General features: G+C 37.2%; 2 protein-coding genes across 3 annotated transcripts in view; both read right to left on the minus strand.

The window, feature by feature from the left end:
* The window catches only part of LOC308053411 (LIM zinc-binding domain-containing Nebulette), a gene marked incomplete at both ends in the record, with an annotated part of 245672 nt that overhangs the window by 52220 nt on the left and 170232 nt on the right, over positions 1-23220 (minus strand). The window lies entirely within an intron of this gene.
* The window catches only part of LOC308037567 (nebulette-like), a gene marked incomplete at its 5' end in the record, with an annotated part of 41070 nt that overhangs the window by 5530 nt on the left and 12320 nt on the right, over positions 1-23220 (minus strand). Inside the window, 5 exons of the mRNA XM_080339410.1 lie at positions 2750-2854; positions 4401-4508; positions 11284-11385; positions 12983-13084; positions 20717-20827. Coding sequence (XP_080195536.1) covers positions 2750-2854; positions 4401-4508; positions 11284-11385; positions 12983-13084; positions 20717-20827 — 528 coding nt within the window. The remainder of the gene's footprint in view (positions 1-2749; positions 2855-4400; positions 4509-11283; positions 11386-12982; positions 13085-20716; positions 20828-23220) is intronic.

The following is a 23220-nucleotide window of genomic DNA, read 5'->3' on the forward strand; positions in this document are numbered from 1 at the left end:
TAAAATAACTATGGGAGAAACAGCATTAAAGAAACTACGTTTTAGGTCTCCCAGAACAGGAATTCTATTGCTAAATTTGTATTTAGAATATTGTGATGAAATGAAAAAAAAGGATATGATAAGAAATAACTTTTTAAAGTTCCTAGAGAAAATGCTTGTCCTGCTCATCCAAAAGTCAAATATTCATACTCACTAGAAAATAAACTTTATTATTTACATTTGAAGTACAAGGGAATATATATGATGGTCTGGGTTTGCCTCCTAGTGGAAATAATTATAAATGTCACAGAACAAAATCATGTAGCAGAAACAAATGAACATTATCTCCATCTACAGATACTGACTTCATACTTTTACTCTGTTCCTCAACTAATGGAACAGAAATAAAAAAAAATAAAATTTAAAAATAAATAAATAAATAAATAAATAAATAACCTATAAAATCAAATTAGGTAAACCATATAACTTTTTGCAGGTACCAGATTCAGTCTCATAAGTCCTGTTTGTTCACCTTGTCTCATAAAATTAAAAACATCTAAGTTCTTTTTTTTTTAGCCTGTAGTTCACTAGCATCTCAAATTCTCTACAATAGAAATAAAGTGTGCAAACCAATGAAACAGCTGTTGTACATATATCAAATTCTTAAATTTTATGTCTCCATAGTTCATGCCAAAGAGAATTACATCTATACCATATGAAGGGAAAGTTCCACTTTGTGAACTTTCTTCCTCATTAAAATAATTAAAATAGGATGAGTTCAACCTGCAAAAATCAGCCCATTTTTGTCCAAACATGCCCACCAAGATTTCCCCTTAACTGCTGGAATTTATTCCCATGGAAGCTGACTTGTACAATAGCTTTGCATTGGTATTACAGTATATGTGTTTCATAAAGTTGCACACACTTCTACACTCTAGGTCAATCAACAAACCAATTCAATCGACCATATTAGTTTATGAGCTTAATTAACCATACAGGTTACGATGTATCACACTGGGGCAGATGTAGCTATGTTATGCAAAAGATGAACAGAAACAAAGTTCCAGGGAGAAAGGTATACTATAGGGAAACAGCAAAATTGGGGAATTATCGAGAAGCTCTGTGTTTCAAAGTGAAAAAACAGTCCATGCAATCAGTCTTTGGAAATTAGTTAACAGCTCAGTCAGGAAGACCATTTCATACACTGGAAGCAGACTTTGAGAAAGATTTGGTGCTGTGGGTAGGCAAGGAGGAGAACACAAAGATACTTGAAAGGTAGGAGAGTAAGCCATGTTAAAACCAAAGACATGACATGAAGAAGTCAAATCTGAGAAGGATTTTGAACATGGGGTTTTTGTAAAGACAAATAGATAATGGGGACTTTAGGGGATGACAAAGCATTCTTCTTCATGCTCAAGGTAAGAAAAAATATCCACCAGCATCTGGACAACGCAAAAATCAGAAACTTAGTATTTATGGAGTCCTCAGATGAGGGCATAGGCAATATGAATCAACCCTTCTTAGGAGGCAACAGAAAGAAAGAAATTTTCCAAGAAGTGAGAAGCCTTAAGGGAAAGTCCAGGTTTCTATTTCCTTAGAGATAAGATGACAAATTGATGAAGACCACTCTGAGGGTGTTCATTTAACCAGCAAAAAGAATGCCAATCTTACCTTACACTGAAGGAAAGTAGAATTAGGCCAAAATGCACATGAAAAATGCAGGAAGTGAAAGCTATCAACTCATTTACTACTAATACAAAAGGGAATAGTGTTAGCTTCACGTGTCAGAGTGAGACAGACAAAAAGCAAGCTTCAGTTTACCAAAGAGCAATACAAAAATCAAGTACGGACAGGAAGGTTCCATTGTTTTGATTATTTTAGACATAAGTTTCCATAAGCAGGCACTGACTCAGAAGATGACTCAATATGCTACTAGTTATTAGGACTAACCCTTTGTGTGTGAAGTGCTCACCTCCTGCTGACCATGACCAATCTGCCTTCCCAACACCACCCACTCATGTTTTTCCACAGTAGTGCTGGGCCCTTCTGTGGTTTCTGGAGTCAAGATGACCCATGCAGCTAAACAGCTTACAAGCACCATGCTTGGGTGCTTTTGAAGAGGGAGAGAAGGTTCAGCATTGCAGAGAAGCAAGGGGTTTCCTATCTCTTCCTCCCCATTCCAACTCCCATCACTATCCTATGTCAGACCACCAGCACCATCAAGGGACATGTTTTGTTACATGTTACACAGAATGGAGTATGGGCTTATTACCTGACCCAGTGCAGGAAGCATTAGACATTTGGGAGGGAAAAAGGCTTAGACAGAGAAGCTCTAAAGGAAGCAAGCGCTCAAGAGTCTGTTTATGGCAGAGGTCCAAATATTAAACCAGCATAATGGTCACTTCCGTACAGGTGAATGCAGGTGAATGTCCTAAGTAAGATCTCAAGCAAAATGAGATTTGTAAGGAAAGTAGGATCTCAGATCAACGAAGGAAAAAACAGACAAAGTTTCAGGCATATCAGAAGAAATGCTCAAGTACCAGAAGTCTGAGTGATTCTAATCCAGTATGTCAGTTGTTCCAGTAACTGAAATATCTCTTCCTATGAGCCATTTTTTTTCACTACATTCCCCAACTACTATGGTTACAACACTACGGTCATCTACATATGAGACCATGAAGCAAGTACCAAAATTTTTTCTATGGTGACTATACATACTACATTCCTTACTACATAAGTTTTTCAGATCATTCTCATAAAGGCAACTTACATCACTATGCATTTTGCTGATATTTAAAGCATGGTTTAAATATAGCAGGTTTGGTAGATCAGAGGCTGGATCATGTAGGCTTTCCAAATCTTTCTTGTAATTCACCTGGAAAGAGAATTCAGGTTATGTAAAATAAAGATTAACAAAATAATTCAGAGCTTTGCATTATAGTGTGACCGTCCTTAAACAGAAAGTATAAAGTGCTTGCCTGAGCTATCTCTATCAGCCACTAGATGGTGGTCATTTACTATTATTTGGAAGAAAAGGAAAAATCAACAAAGGCTTCATTCTACTGAGCAAGTATTCAGGAATTACTCAAACTTTTCATAAAAAAAGACACATACAACAAAACCACACTTCATATGGCTTTTCAAACCAGAGAGGAACTATTATTTATTATTTATTTTTTCTTTTATCTTTTCTTTTTTTCTTTTATTTTCCCCTCTCCCCCACCCCCCCAAAAAAAAACCACACACAACAAAAAATAAACATAAATCAAGATTATCTCCTTCAATATTTTGAGTTTAGTAATTTTAAAAACCCTTGATTCTTCTTGTTTTTCTCTTGATTCAGGAATTACACTAACTGTCCAAATGAAAATAAAACAGTCAAAGGGAAGTGCTCCTGGATATCTTATTTAATACAGATTGCATTCAGCAATGACAAGCACTATAGTCACCTGAAGTAAGAAATAATTACTTAATGAAGTATTAGCAAGTAATTTTCTATCAGCCTATAGCAGACTTTTCCATACTTCTGATAGCTGGATGCCCATCTTTACAGGAAGAAAACTACATACCTTATCTATCTTGGATGACAAATCTTTTAAACCAATACCTTTAGTCACCTACACATATTTATTGTGTTTTTCACTGATTTAGGCAGACTTCAAATCAACAATATTCAACCTGCATATCTCTTACAATAATATTTACTCCAATAAATTCTTTACTAAACATTCAGATTTTGTAAACAATAACATATTCAGTTGGACCCTTCCCAGAGCTGTCCCACACTTTAGAAACACCAGATGCTTGTCTCTTGGCTATTTGGGATCACAGCCTCAAAGAAGAGCTAACATTTTTAGAATTAGAAACATTGTTAAATACACAATGCTAACAGCATTATCACTCAATATAGAAGTTTTCTACAATCTGGCTCCAGCAGCAGGCACTCGTTGCTACATTGGGTGACCGCTGTACTTAATAATACCATTCCGAAGGTCAACTGGCAGAATGAAGTCTAAAAGATGGACACGCGAATCTGACCTGCTCCTCCTTCTACAACCACTGGAGAGAAGCCAGCACTTCACTCCTCTAAAGACAAGCATCCAAAACAGATCAAAATTGCCCTCTAGACCAGCTTCTTTCTTTCCTGAATACAAAAGGACTGAGTACGAGGTGATTAGCTCAGAGTAAGCAGTCACATCTTCTGACACACATCTAAAATGGTTATGAAAACTCTGCAGGCCCTTGTAGAAGAAGCAGAGGAAGAAATGGACAACATGCTGTACCTGCCATCCAGACACACAGTGCAGCAGAGACTGCTGCTCACAGTAGTTCATAAGACGGAAAAATAAACTCTGCTTGAGAAAAAACGTTAGGTTTTTCAGGATGTAAATGCACATAAAATACAAAGCAAATTCACTTACATCACTCGCCAAGGTGGATGCAATCTGTGCTTGCTTGAAGGAAACACTGTCAAGAGGATTGTACTGGTGGCTCTTCATTTCCTTATTGAACTGCTCTTTGTATTTCACCTTCCACCAGAACAAACATATCTAATATTAACATGTAGCACTTAAAGAAGGCACAGAAAATTCAGACTATAAAGAAGCTTATTAAAGGCAATCGTCTTATCCATAAATCTTTAAACAATGAAGATGTTTAAAGAAGCTCAGTTTAGCCACACCTGTGACTGTCTTGGTTTCAAAGTAACTTTTATGTATCTGAATTTTACTAAGATAAAAAAATAATTTTAAGATTGTCATGTGATTACTGGTGCTGAAGGATTTATAAAAAGGAAACAGAAACAAAACCATATGATTCACTAGAGTAATTAAATAAACCAGAACTGTTTGACTAGCAACAATAATCTACTCGGTGAGAGTCATTCAATTCATAATTAACATTGAAAATGTGTTTTTAAAGAAAAAAATATATACGATTAATAAGTTGTTAATCTTGTAAAATAAATCACTTATAAATTTTTCAACCACTTGAAAGTGGGAAGTCAAAATCAAACTTTCTGCTCAGCCATCTTCCCACCTCCAGGTCCAAGTGTCACCCATGTTGTGCTAGGCTGTCACCACAGCCCCCAGGTCTATTTTTAATTCTGCCAGAAATTTCCCAAGAGACCCTCAGGAATCCCTCTGTAATACAGTCCCTTCTTGGGGACAATGACCACCTCATTTCAGTGTAATAAAGCATCACGAAATGACTGTCTGCCACCACTTTCCCTCTTTTTCTTCTTGTTCAAAAGAAAAGAGGCAACAAGAAGATATGTAAGAGGAAATAAGCAATAAGCAAATAGCATTAAAAGTAAATAAATGACAAAAATTCCATACAACATGAAGAACTGAATGCAGAGTCTGAAAAAAATGAACAAATAGTAAATCTTCCTCCTTTGCCCCCCTTGTTGTGCATGATCATTAAACATCTGGAGACTTTGCACACATGCCTTGCTTCTTTCCAACAGCTGGGCATAATGGAAGAGAATAAAAGTTCAGTCTGAATTATGCTGCTTTCATGAATGTTAGTCAGACACCTGATATCTGAGCCTATGCAACATCCATTATAATTTACCGTGCTCCGCATTAAATAGATACGTGGCTTTTTCCTTACTCCTTTTTTCTTTATTCCAACATGAATGTCTGATAAAGTGGTAAAACCACCTCAAACAATCTCCTTCAAAAATTATTTTTTCTCTGCTTTAGTTGTGGGAATTATTTTCTTTTTCGTTGTCTCAAAAGGCTCTCAACATGGTTTAGCTTACACGACATCATTACATTTAGCCACTATGCCCAGTATTTCATTAATCAGGATAAAAAGAACCCAAAACTAAGCCATCCAAACAGAAACTAACCATATATGTTCAAGAACTACATTACGATTCCAGCACTTACATTAATTTTTCAAAGCACTGTCACTTTTAAAGAGAAACTTTATCTGAACACATTATGAACTTCGTAATCTTTCACACTGACTCGTGAAAATAATATCTACTGCTTCTGGTAGATTCATCTGGTTCATATTGTTTGATATTTGCCTTGGCTTTGGATCCAGTACAAAAGCATATATCTGAACACAAAGACACTGCCTTTGTCAAAAGCAAATCCACGTTCTGTATGAGCAATGAAGGAATAAATCAGAGGGCTTTTCTCTTTTTAAAGGTGTATCCAAAACTTGCCTTCTAATAAAAATCAGGCAGTGCTGGAATATGTGATTTAAAAAGACTCTGAAACCAGGGATCAAGTCAGCATGGTGAGAAAAATTGTCTTTTACTCCTTAGGCATCAGCTCACATCATAACAAGACTGTGCACAGGAGTTCAAATAATATCCAAGTACTGCAAGCTGTCTTCCGCCCAGCCAACAAATGGCCTCAAACTGTGCATGTGGACCGAGCGGACAGCATGGTCCTTGATATTCTTGTTAAGTGTGAAAACGTCAGTTCCAAGGGGACCTCTCCTCACAACTGGTTTGCCATCTTCCAGCTCCAGCCATTTGATGCCATTTTTTTGAAAGAGCTTTTTAGCAATACGTTTCAATCTAGAGACTCCAGTAATAAATCCTCGTTAGTGTCAGTTTAGATCACATCACATCACTGCTACTGAAGGAAAAGAGATGGATCCAGTGAACCCAGTCTTCACATGGCTGTGTGTCTTGATGCCAACCTGCAGGGGGGTCCCAAATTTAAGAAAACCACCGCTAATCCAACTGTTAATGTTCCCCTCGTAGTGAGGGATGTCTCAGTACCTCTGGGCCCTGCTGCCTCGTTGGGCTGCTCTGCTGTTGCCTGTACTCTCCTCACCAACACCATCACACATGTCACTCGGGGCAAAATGGAGGCCTCACAATATTAATAATATCAGATGACCCTGGCAGTTTCTCAAGAGCATTTCCAGCAGTTATCTAACTATGACTTGTCATAGGGGAGTCATCTCATTGAAAGCTACGCACACATTCACTTTCTCTTTCATCGGTGTGTTCCTGTCTCCTTTTCCCTTTTGAAAGAAAGCGTGGGGTGGGAGAGGGAGAGGAGAAAAGCAAGCCCATGGATGAGTCACTGTGAAGTAACGCACACAGCATTTTCCCTTCTTTTGAATAGGAGAAAGTTATAAATGCAGTTTAAAGGGGAAAAATTATCTTGAGAGAAAGGTTTCTGATTAAAAACAAGGAAGAAAAATACTTCATGTTTTCTAAAACAGTTGAAGGGGGGAGGTCTTAGCAATTATACGACACAGCAGAAGAGCAAACAAATAGTGGGAGTAGAAATGACAGTTGTTAGTTGTTGTGGAAGCTTATCTACAAATTTCATCGTTAACCAAAAGCTTTACTTTAATGAGGGTTTAAGTGATGGCTACTTATTTACCACCTTAATTAAAGTCTTAAGTTTGTTTATTTTTTTAGAGAGTATGTATTGGGGGTTAATTTAAAAATGCGTGGAGGCTGCTCTCTAATTGTTGCTGAAGAAAGAGCAGACCTTGCAGGCTTTTAACACAACATCATCCCTGAAAAACCAAACAGGAATTAAATAAGGCCTGGATAAACAAACTTCTCATCAGCCTTGCACAAAACCTATAAAAGTCAGAATTGCAGCTGGACAGAGCAGTGTCTTTTGAAGCTTTGCAGCAACATTCCTAAATCAAATCTGCAGTTCAAAGCTGTTCACACAGGGAGTGTTCAGTTTCAGAAGTGGATGACATCACCAACTGTTCAGTTTTACAAAGAAACTACAAAAATTGAATCATTCAACCACTGGGATCCCAGGATGAAGCAGACACTTGCAGCTAAAGCATTTCCTTATGACCATATGAAAACATATTAAAAGAAGTGAAAAACCTGTCAAAGCACAAAGATATTAAAGGAAATGTAACATAAACAAAGAGCTAAATTTAAATATTGGTTGCTAAAAGCACCAGCAGAGCTTAAGCAAAGAAAGACTGAGAAAATCTTAGGCTTTTTGTGTAGTTAATTATAATCTCAGAGAAGGTATCTTTTGAAAAACATTCTACCTCTAACAATTTTATTTCTGAAACAATAAGCATCAGATTCAGCATAAAAAAATGAATATCCAAAATTATTCATCATAAACCCAATTATTGAACACCATAAGGGGAATATTTTATATCAGCAGCTCTTTGAAAAAGCTAATAAAACACATCAGAAGACATAGAAAATATGTAAACAAGAGCTTGCTTTTATAAAATATACAAAAAATAACTCAAATCATGCAATATACATTCAGCAAATTGACAATCTCCATGTTTTCACAAGGGCTAACACAGTTTCTGGTTTAAAATTGGTTTAAAATCAACAGAAAGTTGTTACTGCAGGCTGTGGGCAAATACATTAGTCCTGGGAGCTCTTACTTTTGCTGCTGCTGTTGTCAAAAGTTTTCTTGACAAAAAAAAAAAAAAAAGGAAAAAAGATGTGAGGGGTACACTGATTTTGAAGAGCCTTGAGGGCCAGTCAAACATTAACACTATTTTTTTCACTTTGTTTGCCTTCCGGCTTGCCTTGATTGCTTTCTCTCTTCGTTACACCCACACTGCCTGACCTCCTCTTGCTCCTGTTTCTCTATACTCCCTAAATTACCTACCCATATGCATCACATTAAAACATGTTATCCTCTTCTCTTCCCATTACATCCATCAGAATTGTCAACTTTGCAAATTTACTGTGAGGGTCAGATAACTAATATTTCTCTGCATGTCGCAGCTTATAGATTTGTGCTATTAATGGAAATTGTCAACTTTCAGCACAAAAAGTTTATAATGCTCCCATCTGCTGAGAAACAAATGGAAACCCTAAAAGCCAGAAAGTCTGCAGACAATAAAGAGATTGTCGACTTTACTATTTTTTAAATCTTGTAATTGTTACAAGCTTGCTTCACAATCCTTGCATGAAGAGGCCTGACATGACTGACCCACATTTAGGGCTTTTCCTCTCCTACAGCACAGGTGCATTCCTCATCCCGCCCCACCACCCTGCTCTTTGGACACAGGGGTCATCTTCATTTTTCTGTGCTCTTGATTTATGATCAGTGTGTCTAAGTGTTATAGTGATTCAAATAATATATAAAAACATTCGACAACTCATGGCCACAGCCCTCCCTTCAGAGAAGGTGGGGAATTGCTGAGTGCACCCCGCTCCCGTATTTACAGCCTCCACGCTGCTCTCTGCAGACACCCGGCAACGGAGTGCTGGGCTGAAGCACTGCCTCCCATTCAAAAAGCACGTGGCCCACCACACACACTACAAGTAGCCACAACAGTGTAGAGGAGAGGACAAGAGAAAGAAGGATCCCAAAACCAGGATCCAGGTCCAGTGGTCACAGAGTTTGGATCTCCAAGGTTTAGTAAGGACCTTCTTTACAAAGGAACTTTAAGCAAGTTACATTTTGTCAACAGCTCCACTCCTGCTGCCACACCTTCTAAACTGATAACTCTCAAGAAGTTAAAATTGCACACCAAATGCTCTCTTATACAGAAGGACCTCAACTGGAACTGCTGCCATCCCAGCCCCTGGCAATGAAGAGACTATTACAAAGCTTCTGCAGATGCAGCATGCATTGTCCAAGAGGAAAAGTACATCTAATAAGTATGAGATAAAAAGTGCATTGATGAAGCCTATGACGCAGCTGGCTCAGCATGTGCCTACACAGCCCCATGATCCAGCTGGTATTTTTTGATTGTTGCAATTGCCACAACCTCAGGGGTACCAGGTTCAGTGAGGTGGAGAGAGCTATTGGAAAGGGATCTGCTTTAGTCCCATTTGTGACAACCAGCAGCCACAAGCCCACTATATTCTGAAACAGGCTGCAAGGAAGGGAGTGTGTAGACAGCCACTGAGTTGAAATAAAGAATACAACTCACTAAATTTAGACATGAACCCTTTGAAAAACCACTAAAGATGTTTGCTAAATGACAGACAGCTCCCTTTCCTATAAATGACAGCAGCACAGCACTCGTTCTTCCTAGAAAGCACAGGTTTACTTCCCAGACTGCACAACACTAAGCACAAAAGAATCTCTTAGCAGACTTGCCCATCAGCAGAGGAATGAGCACACAATCCATTACAAAATGGAAGAAAGCAACCTATTTGAAAATCAAAAACTCATTTTGGTTCTGAACATATCATTAACAAAACAATAAAAAACATGTATTTTCTTCTTTTCTCTTTGTGCAGTATTAGTGCTTCAAAGTTCATGATGGTACAGTGTGAAACAGGAAATCATACAGCAGATATCCAAGGACAAAATTTGGTGACAAGAAAAGGAGTTCAACCTCTTGCAAGCAGACACTGCACTGTTCTGCAGCTTGTTCTGTATGACACATTACTCTCATTTTATGCTAGTTCTAGGGAAGATGCTTACTATCTAGCCAAATCACAAGTATTTGCTACACAACACTGATTTTCAGACTGTTCCAGTGTATACATTACTACATCGGCAGGGGGTTTCTACTTCTGGGAAGACTGACATGGCCTTCTCCAATCAAAGGGTGTTATCCTTCTCCTACAGGAAGGCAGAATTTGTTCCTGAGTTTACAAAAGCTCTAAGTGTAGTCTGACAGGATTACTAGCGAGGATTATGCCAGGCACTGGTAAAGAACTACTACATAAAAAAAGAAAAACAGGTCAAAAGTCAAAAATCCTTTCTCACGATGTCAGGCTGATCTGCAGTAGAGTCTTATGAGTAGATCTAACGAGTTGAAGACTCATAAGAGGAAAAGAGAGAATATGTGTTTTCAGATTTCTTTTAGTTATGGACTAAAGTAATTCCTCCTTTTTTTTTTTTCTTTTTTTTTTTTTTTGGTCTTTTTGAGGTTAATCTATAACAGAAAGTTGTACATAAAAGGTTCCATTTCAGGGGGAGGGAAGGTGGGTGGTTTATATGTCAGGCCAAATTCAGATCCCATTACTCACATTAGCAAGCAGTAACACAAAAGACCTCAGTTACTTCAGTGGGATTAATCACAGGGTAAGGTTCCACTCAAACTGAATGAGTAGCAAAATTTGCCTCTAAATTACATGCCATTAGTATTTTAGAAAAAACTAGATAATTTGTATAAATATACACCATCTCCACAAAAGTTTTAATGGTCAAAGTTCCTTATATTTTTGCATTAACATATATATTCTGGTTCCTAAAAATCTTAAATTTACCAGTCATTGAAATACTGCATAAAAAGAGTTTGAGAACATAATAGTCATGCAATTAGAGATAAACATCTAAAAATCTAAATATTTTCTTGCATTACTAGGAACAAGATATCTGAATGAAGTCATTGTAAAATGACAGAGAATCTTACTTGGCTTAACAGTTTTGAAACTCCTTTAGCATGTTCAAAATCTGGCCTTCCAAGTACAGCAGGCTCCTTATTCATCTCTCCTCTTCCTTTCTTATACTCAGCCTTAAAAATAAAATGAATATGAATCACTAATAAATTGCTTGCTTTTGTTTTATCAGGAGAAATGTAAGCACTAAAGCTAGTAGAAAAGGTCTCATTTAATGATCTGCATGGCACTACTTTTAGAGCTGTTCTAATCAGCACTGAAAAAAGAGCCCTACTCAGGCTTCAGCCCCTTAAGAAACAAAATATTTATCTATTGTAAAACACAATGCACAGCATTCACAAAATTCAACTTGAAACAAATGCACAGCTTAAAACTGAGAAATATTGTTCTCCCAATCAAGACAGAGTGAGTTACAATGGCTCAGCATTTTTTACGCCAGGGTCTGCAGTTTACACAAGATTATTTGTAGCAGCTGAAACTAGTCTTGAAAGAAAACTGGGCTGAGGGGCAGCTTCTTTGAAATGTTAGGTCAAATTCCACTCTCATTTCTACCACTGCAGTCTTGCTGGATGTCAGTGAAGTTGCATTGGTGTAACAGAGCGGGATTTGTCCCACGGGACTGGTGTTATGTGATCTTTCCAGCTGAACTGCCTCCCATGCAAATTGCTGCAATTTTTTTTCCACCATGCATTAGAAAACAGCACAGATGAATTGACAATATGTGCTTTGCGATATCACAAACTAAATTATCCATTGCCTAAAATAGGCTTCTTGCATTACTCAGGCACTGTGAATCAGCAAGGACACATCATAACAACAGACTGAGAGAAATAAAAGTCCCAAAGCCACTCTAACTCAAAGGGGGCTTGAACAGCAATTAGTGAATTTGGGTGTTGAACATAAGACTTAGTAAAAGTTCTTGGTTGTCAGAAAATCCTGAATATTCAAAAGGTAAATCTCAGGTCTCTTAAAACTGTTTCTCCATAGGTGCCTAGTCAGTCTCACATGAAATTATTATAATAGCAGTTACTTAAAATCTTGGCTCAGGGCTTTAAATATATTTATTGTTTGAGTTGTCCATAATGAAACATAAAATTGCATCACACATTGTTACTTCTCAAACTGCTCCTTGACCTATCCATTAGCGGATGTCATGGTGGGAGGGAAACAAATTTGAGATGGGAGTTCAGAGAGGTGAACCCCTGTGCAAGAAGTGGCGTGTTTGCACAGCTCTCAGGACAGTGAGGAACTGCATTTCCCTGTCACTGCTGGCTGAGATGTGAGGGGGAAGAGCAGCCCTGGGATGTGGGCTTCTCTTGTACCGAGGTGAAAGAAAGCTTGGTCTATCTTCTGAAGTGCAGTACAGCATACAAGCATGTGACTTATTTTGAGAATAGGTATCACAAATAAAGCTGAAACAAAACCAACTTTAGTAAGATTAACGTTGTTTTCAGATCAATGACCAATAGTTGCAAAAGTCACATTGTCACACTGAAACAGGAGAAACCAATAACGTCATAACAAACTGGGGAAGGGTGTTTTTATTGTTGGATTTGGGGTTTTTTTTAATCAAAGCTCCATATCAGATTTGGGGTTGCAGGTTTTCTGCTTGTGACATTTCAGAAATTCACAGCATTCTAAACAATCTGTCTGAAATTGGAATAAATAAAATAACATCTAGAAAAATACAAATAGAGTAACAGGAGGACATACATCACTTATTATCTTTGTTATCTCTGTTGCCATCTTTATGTCTGGCCTGTTCAGCACTTCGGTGTATCTGTGAGTATCTTGCACATCCTTCTTATAGGATACCTATCAAACAAAAAACAGTTTTGTTTAAAACAAACAAAATAAAAACATTTGAAGTTTATAAATAATCTTTGAATGACCTATCAACTCAGCCATCAAATTCAATACAACTCTGCCTAATTTACTCCAACACAGTTCTGCTTGACAGGGATTATTTAGTAAGACTCACACACAGGTTAACAGGATAAGGAAGAAATTCGAAAGCATAAAATACAATATTAAAATGAAGAATGGTTTTGCTTAGAAGCATAGTAGAAAGTGAAATCATTGCAAAGACCCAAATATTAGTTTTTAGCACTAAATTTCACAGGACTTCTAAGAGTATAGCATTTTGTCTCTGCTGTCCTCTTTTTAATACAAACTAACCCCTCTATGATACTGAGCACCGCAGCTACATTGAACAGAAACTGTAATTCTAGCATGGCAAACGCCTTTCTCAATACCAGGCAGCCATGTGGCTGGTATGTAATGCAATGACACAACTCCACCTCAGCATCCCTCGCTCGCCACAACCCCATTTAGTTGCTTCTTTACACAGTCATGGGAACAAGAAGGCTGAGTATTTCAGCATGTGGAGTACAAGACTGAATCTTTCTGTTTGTGCAAAAGCCACTACTATAATGAATGGGCTAAGACAATTTTGGCCAGAAGGTAGGCGAGGCCAAATATTCTCCATTTAGCAAAGTAATCACAGGAACAGCAGAGACTTCAGGGATGTTACAGAGCCCCAAGACCACAAGTTATCTTTCTTCTCCCTCTTCAGGGTCTGTAGCCTTTTTTTTCTCCCTTGGTGTAGCACATGTGCCAATCTAAGCCAATTTCCAAGACCTGTCTTACTAAATTATTCTGAATTACTAAGAAAATCATCTCTGGTATTCAAAAGTGTCTGAGAAACTGAAGTTTCAGGCAAAAGTTAGAAAACATAAAGTCTACAGGAAATATAAGGTATCAGAGTAATTCCTGCTTTAGTAGACAGTCTTTTAGATTTTCTGCTGTTGTTTAACAAAGTTAATCAACCTCTCAAGATTGTATTTCACCATCAAGAAAGTCCTCAGCTTGAGGCTTCACTTATAACCTCTACATCTAGCTCCTATTTCCAGTGTAAAGTTTTACTCTGGGTATGACGCAACAAACTCAAACTGCAGGACCCAATGACAAATATAATTTGTAGAAATGTTATTGTAAAAAGAAAATTTAAAAATCTTACTTTTTGGTAAATATTTTACAGGCAACAGGAAAGTAATTTTGCATCCATATGGCTTCAGCTAAGCCGACAAGCTAAACAGGCTTCACTGTTGGCTGCCTGCCCACAAATAAATCTTATAATTTTTAACATAAAATGAGTGACACGCAAGTGTAATCAATGATAAAATAAATAAAAAGGTTGGATGAATACAGCTCAAAGTATCACCTACCAAGAAAACAGAAACTGTTTCTTACAGCTTATTGAAACCACTGGAAGTTTTGTTTTGGTTAGGTTTAGATTTCCCATAATTTTTTTAAGAAACTAGACGTACAGACAAACTAGATGTACAGACAAGCATTTGCAATTCAGGGCTTTACATGAATTTAGTTAATTATATGCTGTTCATCCTAATGACCACATGAGGTGAGGTGAAAACCACAAAGGCAGCAGAAACAGGTTTCTGAATAGCACCCTATCATCCATGTAAATTGCAAATTAAAGGCCAGCATATGTGCTCAAAATAGAAATTAGGAATGGAGTGAATCTAACAACAGAGAATCAAGAATAGTAGTGATAAAGTTGAGGAAATGTGGTCACTTATTGCTCCCAAATGACATGATCATATAGTACATGAAATAATGGATTGTGGTTAATTTCAGTGGGGAAGGAGGGAGGAATAAGACAGTGACAGTCCTTTATATTTCACCATTTTCAATTATATTAGATGCAAGGCCAATTGCTCTAGCTTTCCCTGAGTGAATTATTATTCTTCCTGCACCTAAACCAGTATACCTATTACTTATGTCTGAGGGAAAGTCATCTAGCATTTTACAAATGTCTGCAATATATATTTGCTCCATTCTGCAGCTTGTCATACTCCAGTGAGAATAAAAATGTTATGCAGCAGAACAGTAGTTTGTCAGAGGTAGGCCAAAGAAAGAAAAAATATGTTTCCCATTTCCTGAATAACCTCAATCCCTGGATGCTGACCCTTTCCCATTGGGACATAGTGCTGGCCTCTATTACACAGCTGCTATTCTGTTCCATCTAGTGATTTTCTTTTTTTTCTTTTTTTTCTTTTTTTTTAGTGCTGTGTTAGAACAGTAAAACCAGAGCTATTCTGGGAGAGCAGGGGAATAGCTGTAGACAGGACAAAGCAACCAGCTTGCTGTGTGCACCCATGGACACTGACAGAAAGTGGAGAAAGAAGCCTGTGAGAGTGTGGAAGAGAAAATGAAGCTGGGTCAAGCAGCCAAAGAAAGGAAGCAGCAGAAGCACCCAGGGAAGGGGACATCTTTTCTCCTGAGTTAGTTCAGCCCCTTATCAAGAGGCTCAAACACTGACTGGAACCTCCAGGCATTACACGATACCCTTACTCAATCTTCACTTCAAAGACTTGCTCAGGCTCTACCAAAATACATTACCAAAGGCTCAAGAATTGCTCCTTTGAATGGGGACTACACATCTACAAAACATCTGCACAAATTGGCCTTTGCATAGGAAAAAGTAACCAAGATACTGACGACTTAAGAGCAGCAAGAAAGAAACTGGGACAAAAATGGGACATAATTTACCAAGTCTAGTTTTGAAGTTGCAAATAGTCAATTACAAATACTAACTAAATTTGAAATGGTTTTTACCCCAATTTGAAATGACAATAAAAAGTGCTTACATTGTTGAATATTATTGTAGAAGAATGATAATCTGAACAGAAGACATTTCTCATCTTGAATCCCAAACACAATTACATACTCTGGACTGCCAGTAGTTTTCAGCAAGTGTGGAAAATATTCAGGGCTATTGCATAATTAGTAGACTAATTGTAATAGGGCCAAACCTCCCGCTCTTATAAAAAGGCATAAAGTCCACTGAGGATAAACATACTGGTCTATTTATTCCAGCTAAGGATCCTGAAAATGCTTTACCTTTCTTGACGGTGCCAGTGTACTGGAATGCACTAAAATGCTGCAAAATAAACAGATTTCTAACAAGGTTACAAACCATACCAGGTTATCAATCAACAAACGGAAGCTTCTCTGCTACAAGGTGACCCAAGCACACCTAGGTTTAAAGGACTCAGACCTTTCCTGCAGTCTTTTGTCTTCTCCCCTATTCCAAAACTATTCCAAGCTATAGGTAAAAAATTATTAAAATATGTACAAGCAGCTATAAACACATTTTGCCCTCTTGAGATGCACCCACAGAAGGCAGCAAGGAGTGGGGCACATCTGCAAGAGAATTAATCTCTTAGTGTTCGTCCCTGCTTAGCATTTTCTAAGAGCTGCAAGTCCACTAACTAATGGCCTGTCAGCTGTGTCTCTGCCTCCTTTTCTCTCATCTGCACTTTGGGGTCCATCAGCACTAAGAAAATGACTAGCTGGTGCCAATCATTATTGGCAACAGCTTTTCTGATCCCCACTCAAATGGTGTTGAAAACTGTTTCCTGGTTCGTGTTGAAGAGACAAACACATTTCTGGCCCATTACAGATTGATGCAGTCATCCTTTCCAGTAATGGGCTCGAAAATTGATTGGTCCCAATTACATCAGAAGTAAACACATCATTTTCAGCACCAGTTGGAAGTGGTCCAGGGGGACCTGCTGTTGACAACCACTGTCAGCAGAAAGTTAGTCAGGGAAAGGTGATTTTTCCAATGCAGAAGCTGAACTGAGAGCGAGGAGCAGCTTGACTTTAACGTGTTCTGCATCAAAAGAAACATTGACATTTTGGTATGCTATTGATGGTGTTTAAGAACATCAAGTTTAAGATCTGCTGATTTGATCTTATCCAAAATAATGTAACTTTTTTGTGTGTAGATTGTGACTGCATAAATAACCTGAACATAACAAAAAAGCTTAATCCTAAGACAATACAGGCCTTTTAAACATTCAGATTTAGATGGTCAGTAAAACATTATAAATTACTGCTACTGACATCGTATGGACTGCAAATAGCATACATATATAGCAAAAGTTTGCCCATCTGTCAACTAACATTTTAAAACCACCACTGTTTCACACATAAGAGTAAGAGAAAAGATATCAGGGCTCCAACCCCAGATCTGCAAACTGCCTTTTAAATGACCACAGATGAGTCTATTGCAGTTTTTGTATTTGTGAAATCAGAACACCACTTCCCTTTTCATACAATGTAATGTTGTGAGGAGAATCAATAACTCTAACCAAGCAAAACATATAAATTGATGTACAAATACTTAGCATTGCTTTGCTACGTAAAACACCCAGTGATGGGCCAAGTCATAGAACAGAGCAAACTGTGATCTACAGTTTTGAGTGCCTTCGCCAAACGCTATGTGCAGCTGCTACCCAGGCACAAGGCAGTAAGTGTTTTCTTTGCTATAGAAACTTCATTGTCATGTCATTTCACTGTTCAATTACTTGATTTCATCCATTTGTTCTTCAGCTACACATAAAACAAACCACTATTTTGTGACCTGATGGTTTTCTAAGGGCCACCATCTAATTTTGATCCCAAATTCGGAAACATCCAGCTGAGCTACATGGCATCACCCAAGCACAGGCATAAAGTAGCCTGATGGTCCCAACTTCACTTTTCTCCAAATGCCTTTGTGTGCTGAAGTCACATCATTAACATTCATTTCACAAAACACAAACACAATTTACAGTGAAAAGTAGTCTGGTTTGGATAAACATGCATTCATTCAAGAATTATGCAGCATTTAAATTATTTTCCAAGTAAATTCCCTATCATTAAAAAAGTCAATTTTGTTCTTTCAAATGCAATTTTCTTCAGTCTAAATATGAAGAAGAGAAAAATGGTTTTTTTATACATGATCACATTGTTCAGGAGATTTTACAGTATTTCCTTATTATGCAGCTTCAGCCCACACTTATGCAGCATGTTAATGATATTCAAAGTAGTGTGCAGGCCTACAGCACATGACAGTTTCAAAATGTCAGCACAAATGTATTGTAAGTTGGATACAGTCTTAATTTTTAAAAGAAATCACACATTTCACAGAGTTGAGTATAAATGTCAGCCTTATTTTAAGGCTGAGTAAATAGCCTTAAACACATCCTAATCCTATTAGATAAAAACCCTGCTTGCAAAGGTTGAATTGAGTTGGCAAAGCATTGTAGGTAAACATGCATTGTGCTCCCATAGGTATACTGTACTGAGTGGTGGATAAAAGAGCTTTGTCCTTCCATTTCCCCAAGTAGTTTCCCTCCTTTTTCCCTGTATGTTGAAAGCTGTCGTTCTACAAATAGCCTGAAATAGTTGGGAAAGACAAAAGCTTCACATTTGGGATGTTCGCTATTCCACAGTCTGACTCAAACATGAAAACTCACACATAGCTCTTAATTAAACTTGTACTTATGAAACAAGAAATCCACAGCTATTCACGATGGTGCCCAAACAATCACCCACAGGAACTGTGTAAATGCACTTACATAACTTGCTCCTTTATGTGTGATAAAGATACATCCCCATTGCACTGCAACTCCCCATGAAAGAATCTGTTCTTACACAGGTGAAACTAACTGGTTAGAGTTTTATGTTGGATTTGGAGGGGTTTTTTGATTTTTTGAAGTTTGCTCGGTTTGAAAATAATTTCCTTCATATTTTTTCATTTTTTATATGCTGTTAAAAGTTCTCATTTATCAAAAGATCCCTCTCTCCTCTATTTGCCTTCATTTCCTTTTTTTTTTTTTTCTCCCTTGCTTTAAGGGTGAAAGAAGATGAAACAACTGAATTTCATTTACTCCCACATCTGTAACTCTGCTCTTCCTAATTCTGTTAGTAGGGGATGTATAGCTGTAGAAGTGGAGTGGGTTTTGCACTAGCATACTAATCCTCAGACCATGATGAATTTGATTTAAAAAGTCATCTCACATTCCTTCTGGTCCCATCACCTTCTCTGAGAGGGAATCCCATCTCTCTTCCCAACATTATTTCCTTTGCTAGCAGTTCACCATCATTCCTATTGCTTATGGGGAGAGAAGTTCATGTTCCCAGTTCCTCCACTCTGTCAATCTGACATCGTGATGCTTCCAATAGCAGCAATGGCCAGAGTTTGACAGGAAGAGGGAATTCTGTAATCAAGGCAGGTTGCAAATTACCACTGGGAGTTCCAATGCAGGTATTTCCCAGCAGAAGAAAAAGTTATTCTTCAAACATAATGCTTCCCTGAAGTTTTCCAGCAGCCTTTTAATCAGCAGCCAGCTGTCAAGATTCTGCACACACAGACATACATCTAACATTGACATTTAGCTTTCAGTCTGCATAACTTGAGTGTTTGTTACACTGCCAGTAGAGAAGACAGGGTAAATTTAAGTTAATTCAAAATGAACACATTTTCTGTATCGTTAGGAGCAAACAAATGTCACGTTTATCTGAGAAACAAGAGTTATAAAAGCACATAACCACCTGACTTGACTTGCTTACCTAAGAAGAATCAAAATGGATTATAGTTTTAAAGGTATTTATGAATCATCTGCTCTTACTTGTTTTGTGTACTCTTTAAAATGATCTCACTGTTTCAGCCAATCTTCTAAAATTTACTTTTTTCATAAGTAAGTTTTTACAAAACCTAAGACATTTTCGTTCGAAGCTGTGTCTGTATAATTCAAGATACTAACCTTGGTAGCATTTCCACCCCTAGCAATGGTGCACTGAGTTAGTATAAACTGGCTCTACCATGAAATCAAACCTGACTTGAAACTAATAAAAATGTACATACTATTATTAGGCTTTTTATATTCTGAAAACCTAAAGAACTTCAAAAAGTTAACAAGTAGCTGTAAAATAAATAAATAAATAAATGGCTTTAAAAATATTGCTAAATACTCTAATTTATTTGTAAATTATTTAAGTAAAACTACAAGAACAAATCCTTTGGTCAATGGCATAAACTACTGCCAGGCATCAAACTGAACTCTGTGGCTCAGATTCTGTAAAATAAGCCAGAAATTGTTCTTTGAAACTCATTTCATATGTACTTATGAGATGGGAACAAAGTTCTTAATGTGCATGAAAGTGTGCAAGAGCAGGGCAGAAACAGCCCCCTTCTCTCCTCTGAACAGAACCCCTGAAGAACTATCCAAGTGTTGACAGTGTAAGACACTGAAACCTTGCTGGTGTTCATGTCAACAAAGACATTTATATATTTTCAGAGTACAGGTAGATATATATGAATTCAGAGAACTTGTCTTTACAATTTTATTTCAAACCAACAGCACTTAATAACAATTACTACTAATAAACAATAACTGCTTTCCAGTGCAGTTTGGAATAAGTCACATACTATTACTCATAACATATTTTAAACACAAATCATGTTGCAAATTATTTCGAAGAAAATAATGTAAAAAGATACCTACTAACGAAATACAAAAATATTCCATTTCAGTTAGTTATAATGTATCTACACAAAACAAGCGAATTCATTTCAGATGGGGGAATACTTACATCACTCTGGTATTTATTTACTTCCATGGCATGCTTGATATCTGGAGGCTCCTTCATGTGTGCATAATCTGAAGTTCCTTTCTCAGTATCATGTTTTTGTTTATAGAGAACCTGAAAAGAGCAACATTATACTTCTGTGACCTTGTCAGAGCTGGTATAATAACATGAGCTGGGTTAAACCTAGAGTCATAGTGTGGCTGTATTCAGGAAGAAATGTAATAAATAATTAAGCTCCTTAATGGAACCAGAACCCTGAAATGAGAGCCACTTCTACCCAAAACAGAGACCTGTGAGACACAGTCAGCAGAGAGATTTCTCTGAGTCTGTTATTGCAACAGGGGTATAAGTAGACAGGAGGAAGAAAAAGAAATATGCAGAAACAGAATGGTAATCTTAACAAGCTGAGAAGACAGCCCAGGGAAAAGCATAAGTTTTGGGGATTTTTCTCAAAACACGCTTGAGTCTATCAGCTAAACAAATATTTCCTCAGGTTTTGGTTTTTGTTTTGTTTGGTTTTTTTGGTTTTTCTTTGTTTGTTTGGTTTGGTTTCTTTGTTTTCTGTTTTCAGAAAAAAATAAATCTATCTTTTGTGCATTCCTCACAGATAAACAGGTTTACATGAAATACTCATAGCCAAACATCTATTTCTTCCACTGTTAGGAAATTACTAGCACAATATATGTTTTGACTAGCCCTCAGCTTCACAAGGAAAAATAATATTTACATTCAGTTGTCATCATGGTAAAGGAAAATGGAATTGGATTTTGAGTTTATAAACAAATATATTTCCATAAGAGAAACTGAACTCAATTTTGGGCATTCATCCAGCTTTCACTGTACTGTGTTATACTTACATATACACACCCTCATATACTAAAACTGCCCGAAAAGCTGATCTTGCACTTACCCTTGTTAGAAGCTTTTAGGCTTACATTAGGAAACTTCACCAGGTTTTGATGCCTCAAGAAGTAGCAAGCATCGAGTAAATTAATTTTCTAATATCTCTCAGGAGAAAGTGTTAAAATAATCCTTAAGAAAACAGCAAATACTACATAAGACTGAAAGCTGACCAGAAGGAGAAGGATTTGAAACTAAAACCCTTGATAGCAATAAAAGAATACTGTGAAAGATTTGAGATGGGAACTCTTGACTATGGTGATTCAGAATCTTTTAGGACAGGATACTAGAACTGTGAGAAAATGTTGTATCTGTTTGTGTTTAAAGCAGCAAGATTGCATCTGAGTCACAGATCAGGGTGCCCAAGGCAATGTATTAGTATCTGCCCAGACTATCTCAGATTACAAAATGATACATAGGCTGAGAGATTAAGACAAAAAGTTTTGTAGGTTTTTTTGCACTGCTACTATATGAATGAAAGTACCAAATTAGGAAACTTAAAACCATCCATCTCCTTACAAAGTGTAAATCCAACATGATGAGGCCTCTGGGGAAACAAATACAACTTCAACTGAAACAAAAAAAATCTCTATCACTTTTCCATACTGATACATCTTGCAAACAGCAAAGCAAACAATCTTTAACAAAGCATCACTAACAAATGATCCCCTGCAGAAGTATAATTACTGTATAAATGTATGCCACAAAGTCTCTTTTGCTACTTCTACTTCACATCATCACTTTTCAGATGTTTCCCATTAATACAATTCTGAAAAGCAGACCCGTACAATTACTTCCAAAATCTACTAATTTACAGGTATTTTATTTACATGGACACTTCACTGATTCAACATCTGTATTTTTTGTTGGTGAATGGGCTACGTAACCAAGACATAAAAAACAAAAGCACATTAACTCCCCATGTGAGAAAACTAAGCAAAATTCCAACTGAGTGTCCACTACCTTGGGAAAAGACTGTTTCTTTAGCTTAATGTAGGGATATTTGACTTGCTATTTGACAGCCGTGTTCTCCCTATCTTTTCATATTATTCTATTAACTGACTTAAGTAACCTTTAAACGATCACAAGCTAGGAGGAGTTCAACAGATGTCTAGTTTAGTTTCTGACAGTTTAGTGCAGAGCTATGATCCTTATGGGCCCTTCCAACTCAGGACATTCTATGATTCTGTTCCCAGATCTGTAAATCCATTCAAAGGAAGCAGGAAAAAAATGTTTATGAGGATTATTTCATCAGTTTCCTTAGAAGCATTATTTTACAGGTTAGTATATGTACATTATTTCTCATTTCATGTCAATTTTCATATTTTAGCTTTACTGAATTTTCCTTATCAAATCTACATATGAAACTTCTCTTCAGAGAGATCAAGTACTACAGGTCACTGATGTAACCTCTACTCTGTAGTGGCACCATTTATTTCCTCCAGAAATACAAGGCAATTATTAAAGTAGGCATGACTTCAGATTGAACTAATTTGTAAGTACTCATTTTTTATGTTCTTGTCTTTCTCATACACCAGTGTGTCAATAGAAAGCTGCATTAAGGAGGGCTTTGTGCTCTTTTAACTTAATTCTGACTGACACTCTGT

The sequence above is a fragment of the Nesoenas mayeri genome (assembly GCF_963082525.1).
Source record: "Nesoenas mayeri genome assembly, chromosome: 2".
Classification (NCBI taxonomy): domain Eukaryota; kingdom Metazoa; phylum Chordata; class Aves; order Columbiformes; family Columbidae; genus Nesoenas; species Nesoenas mayeri.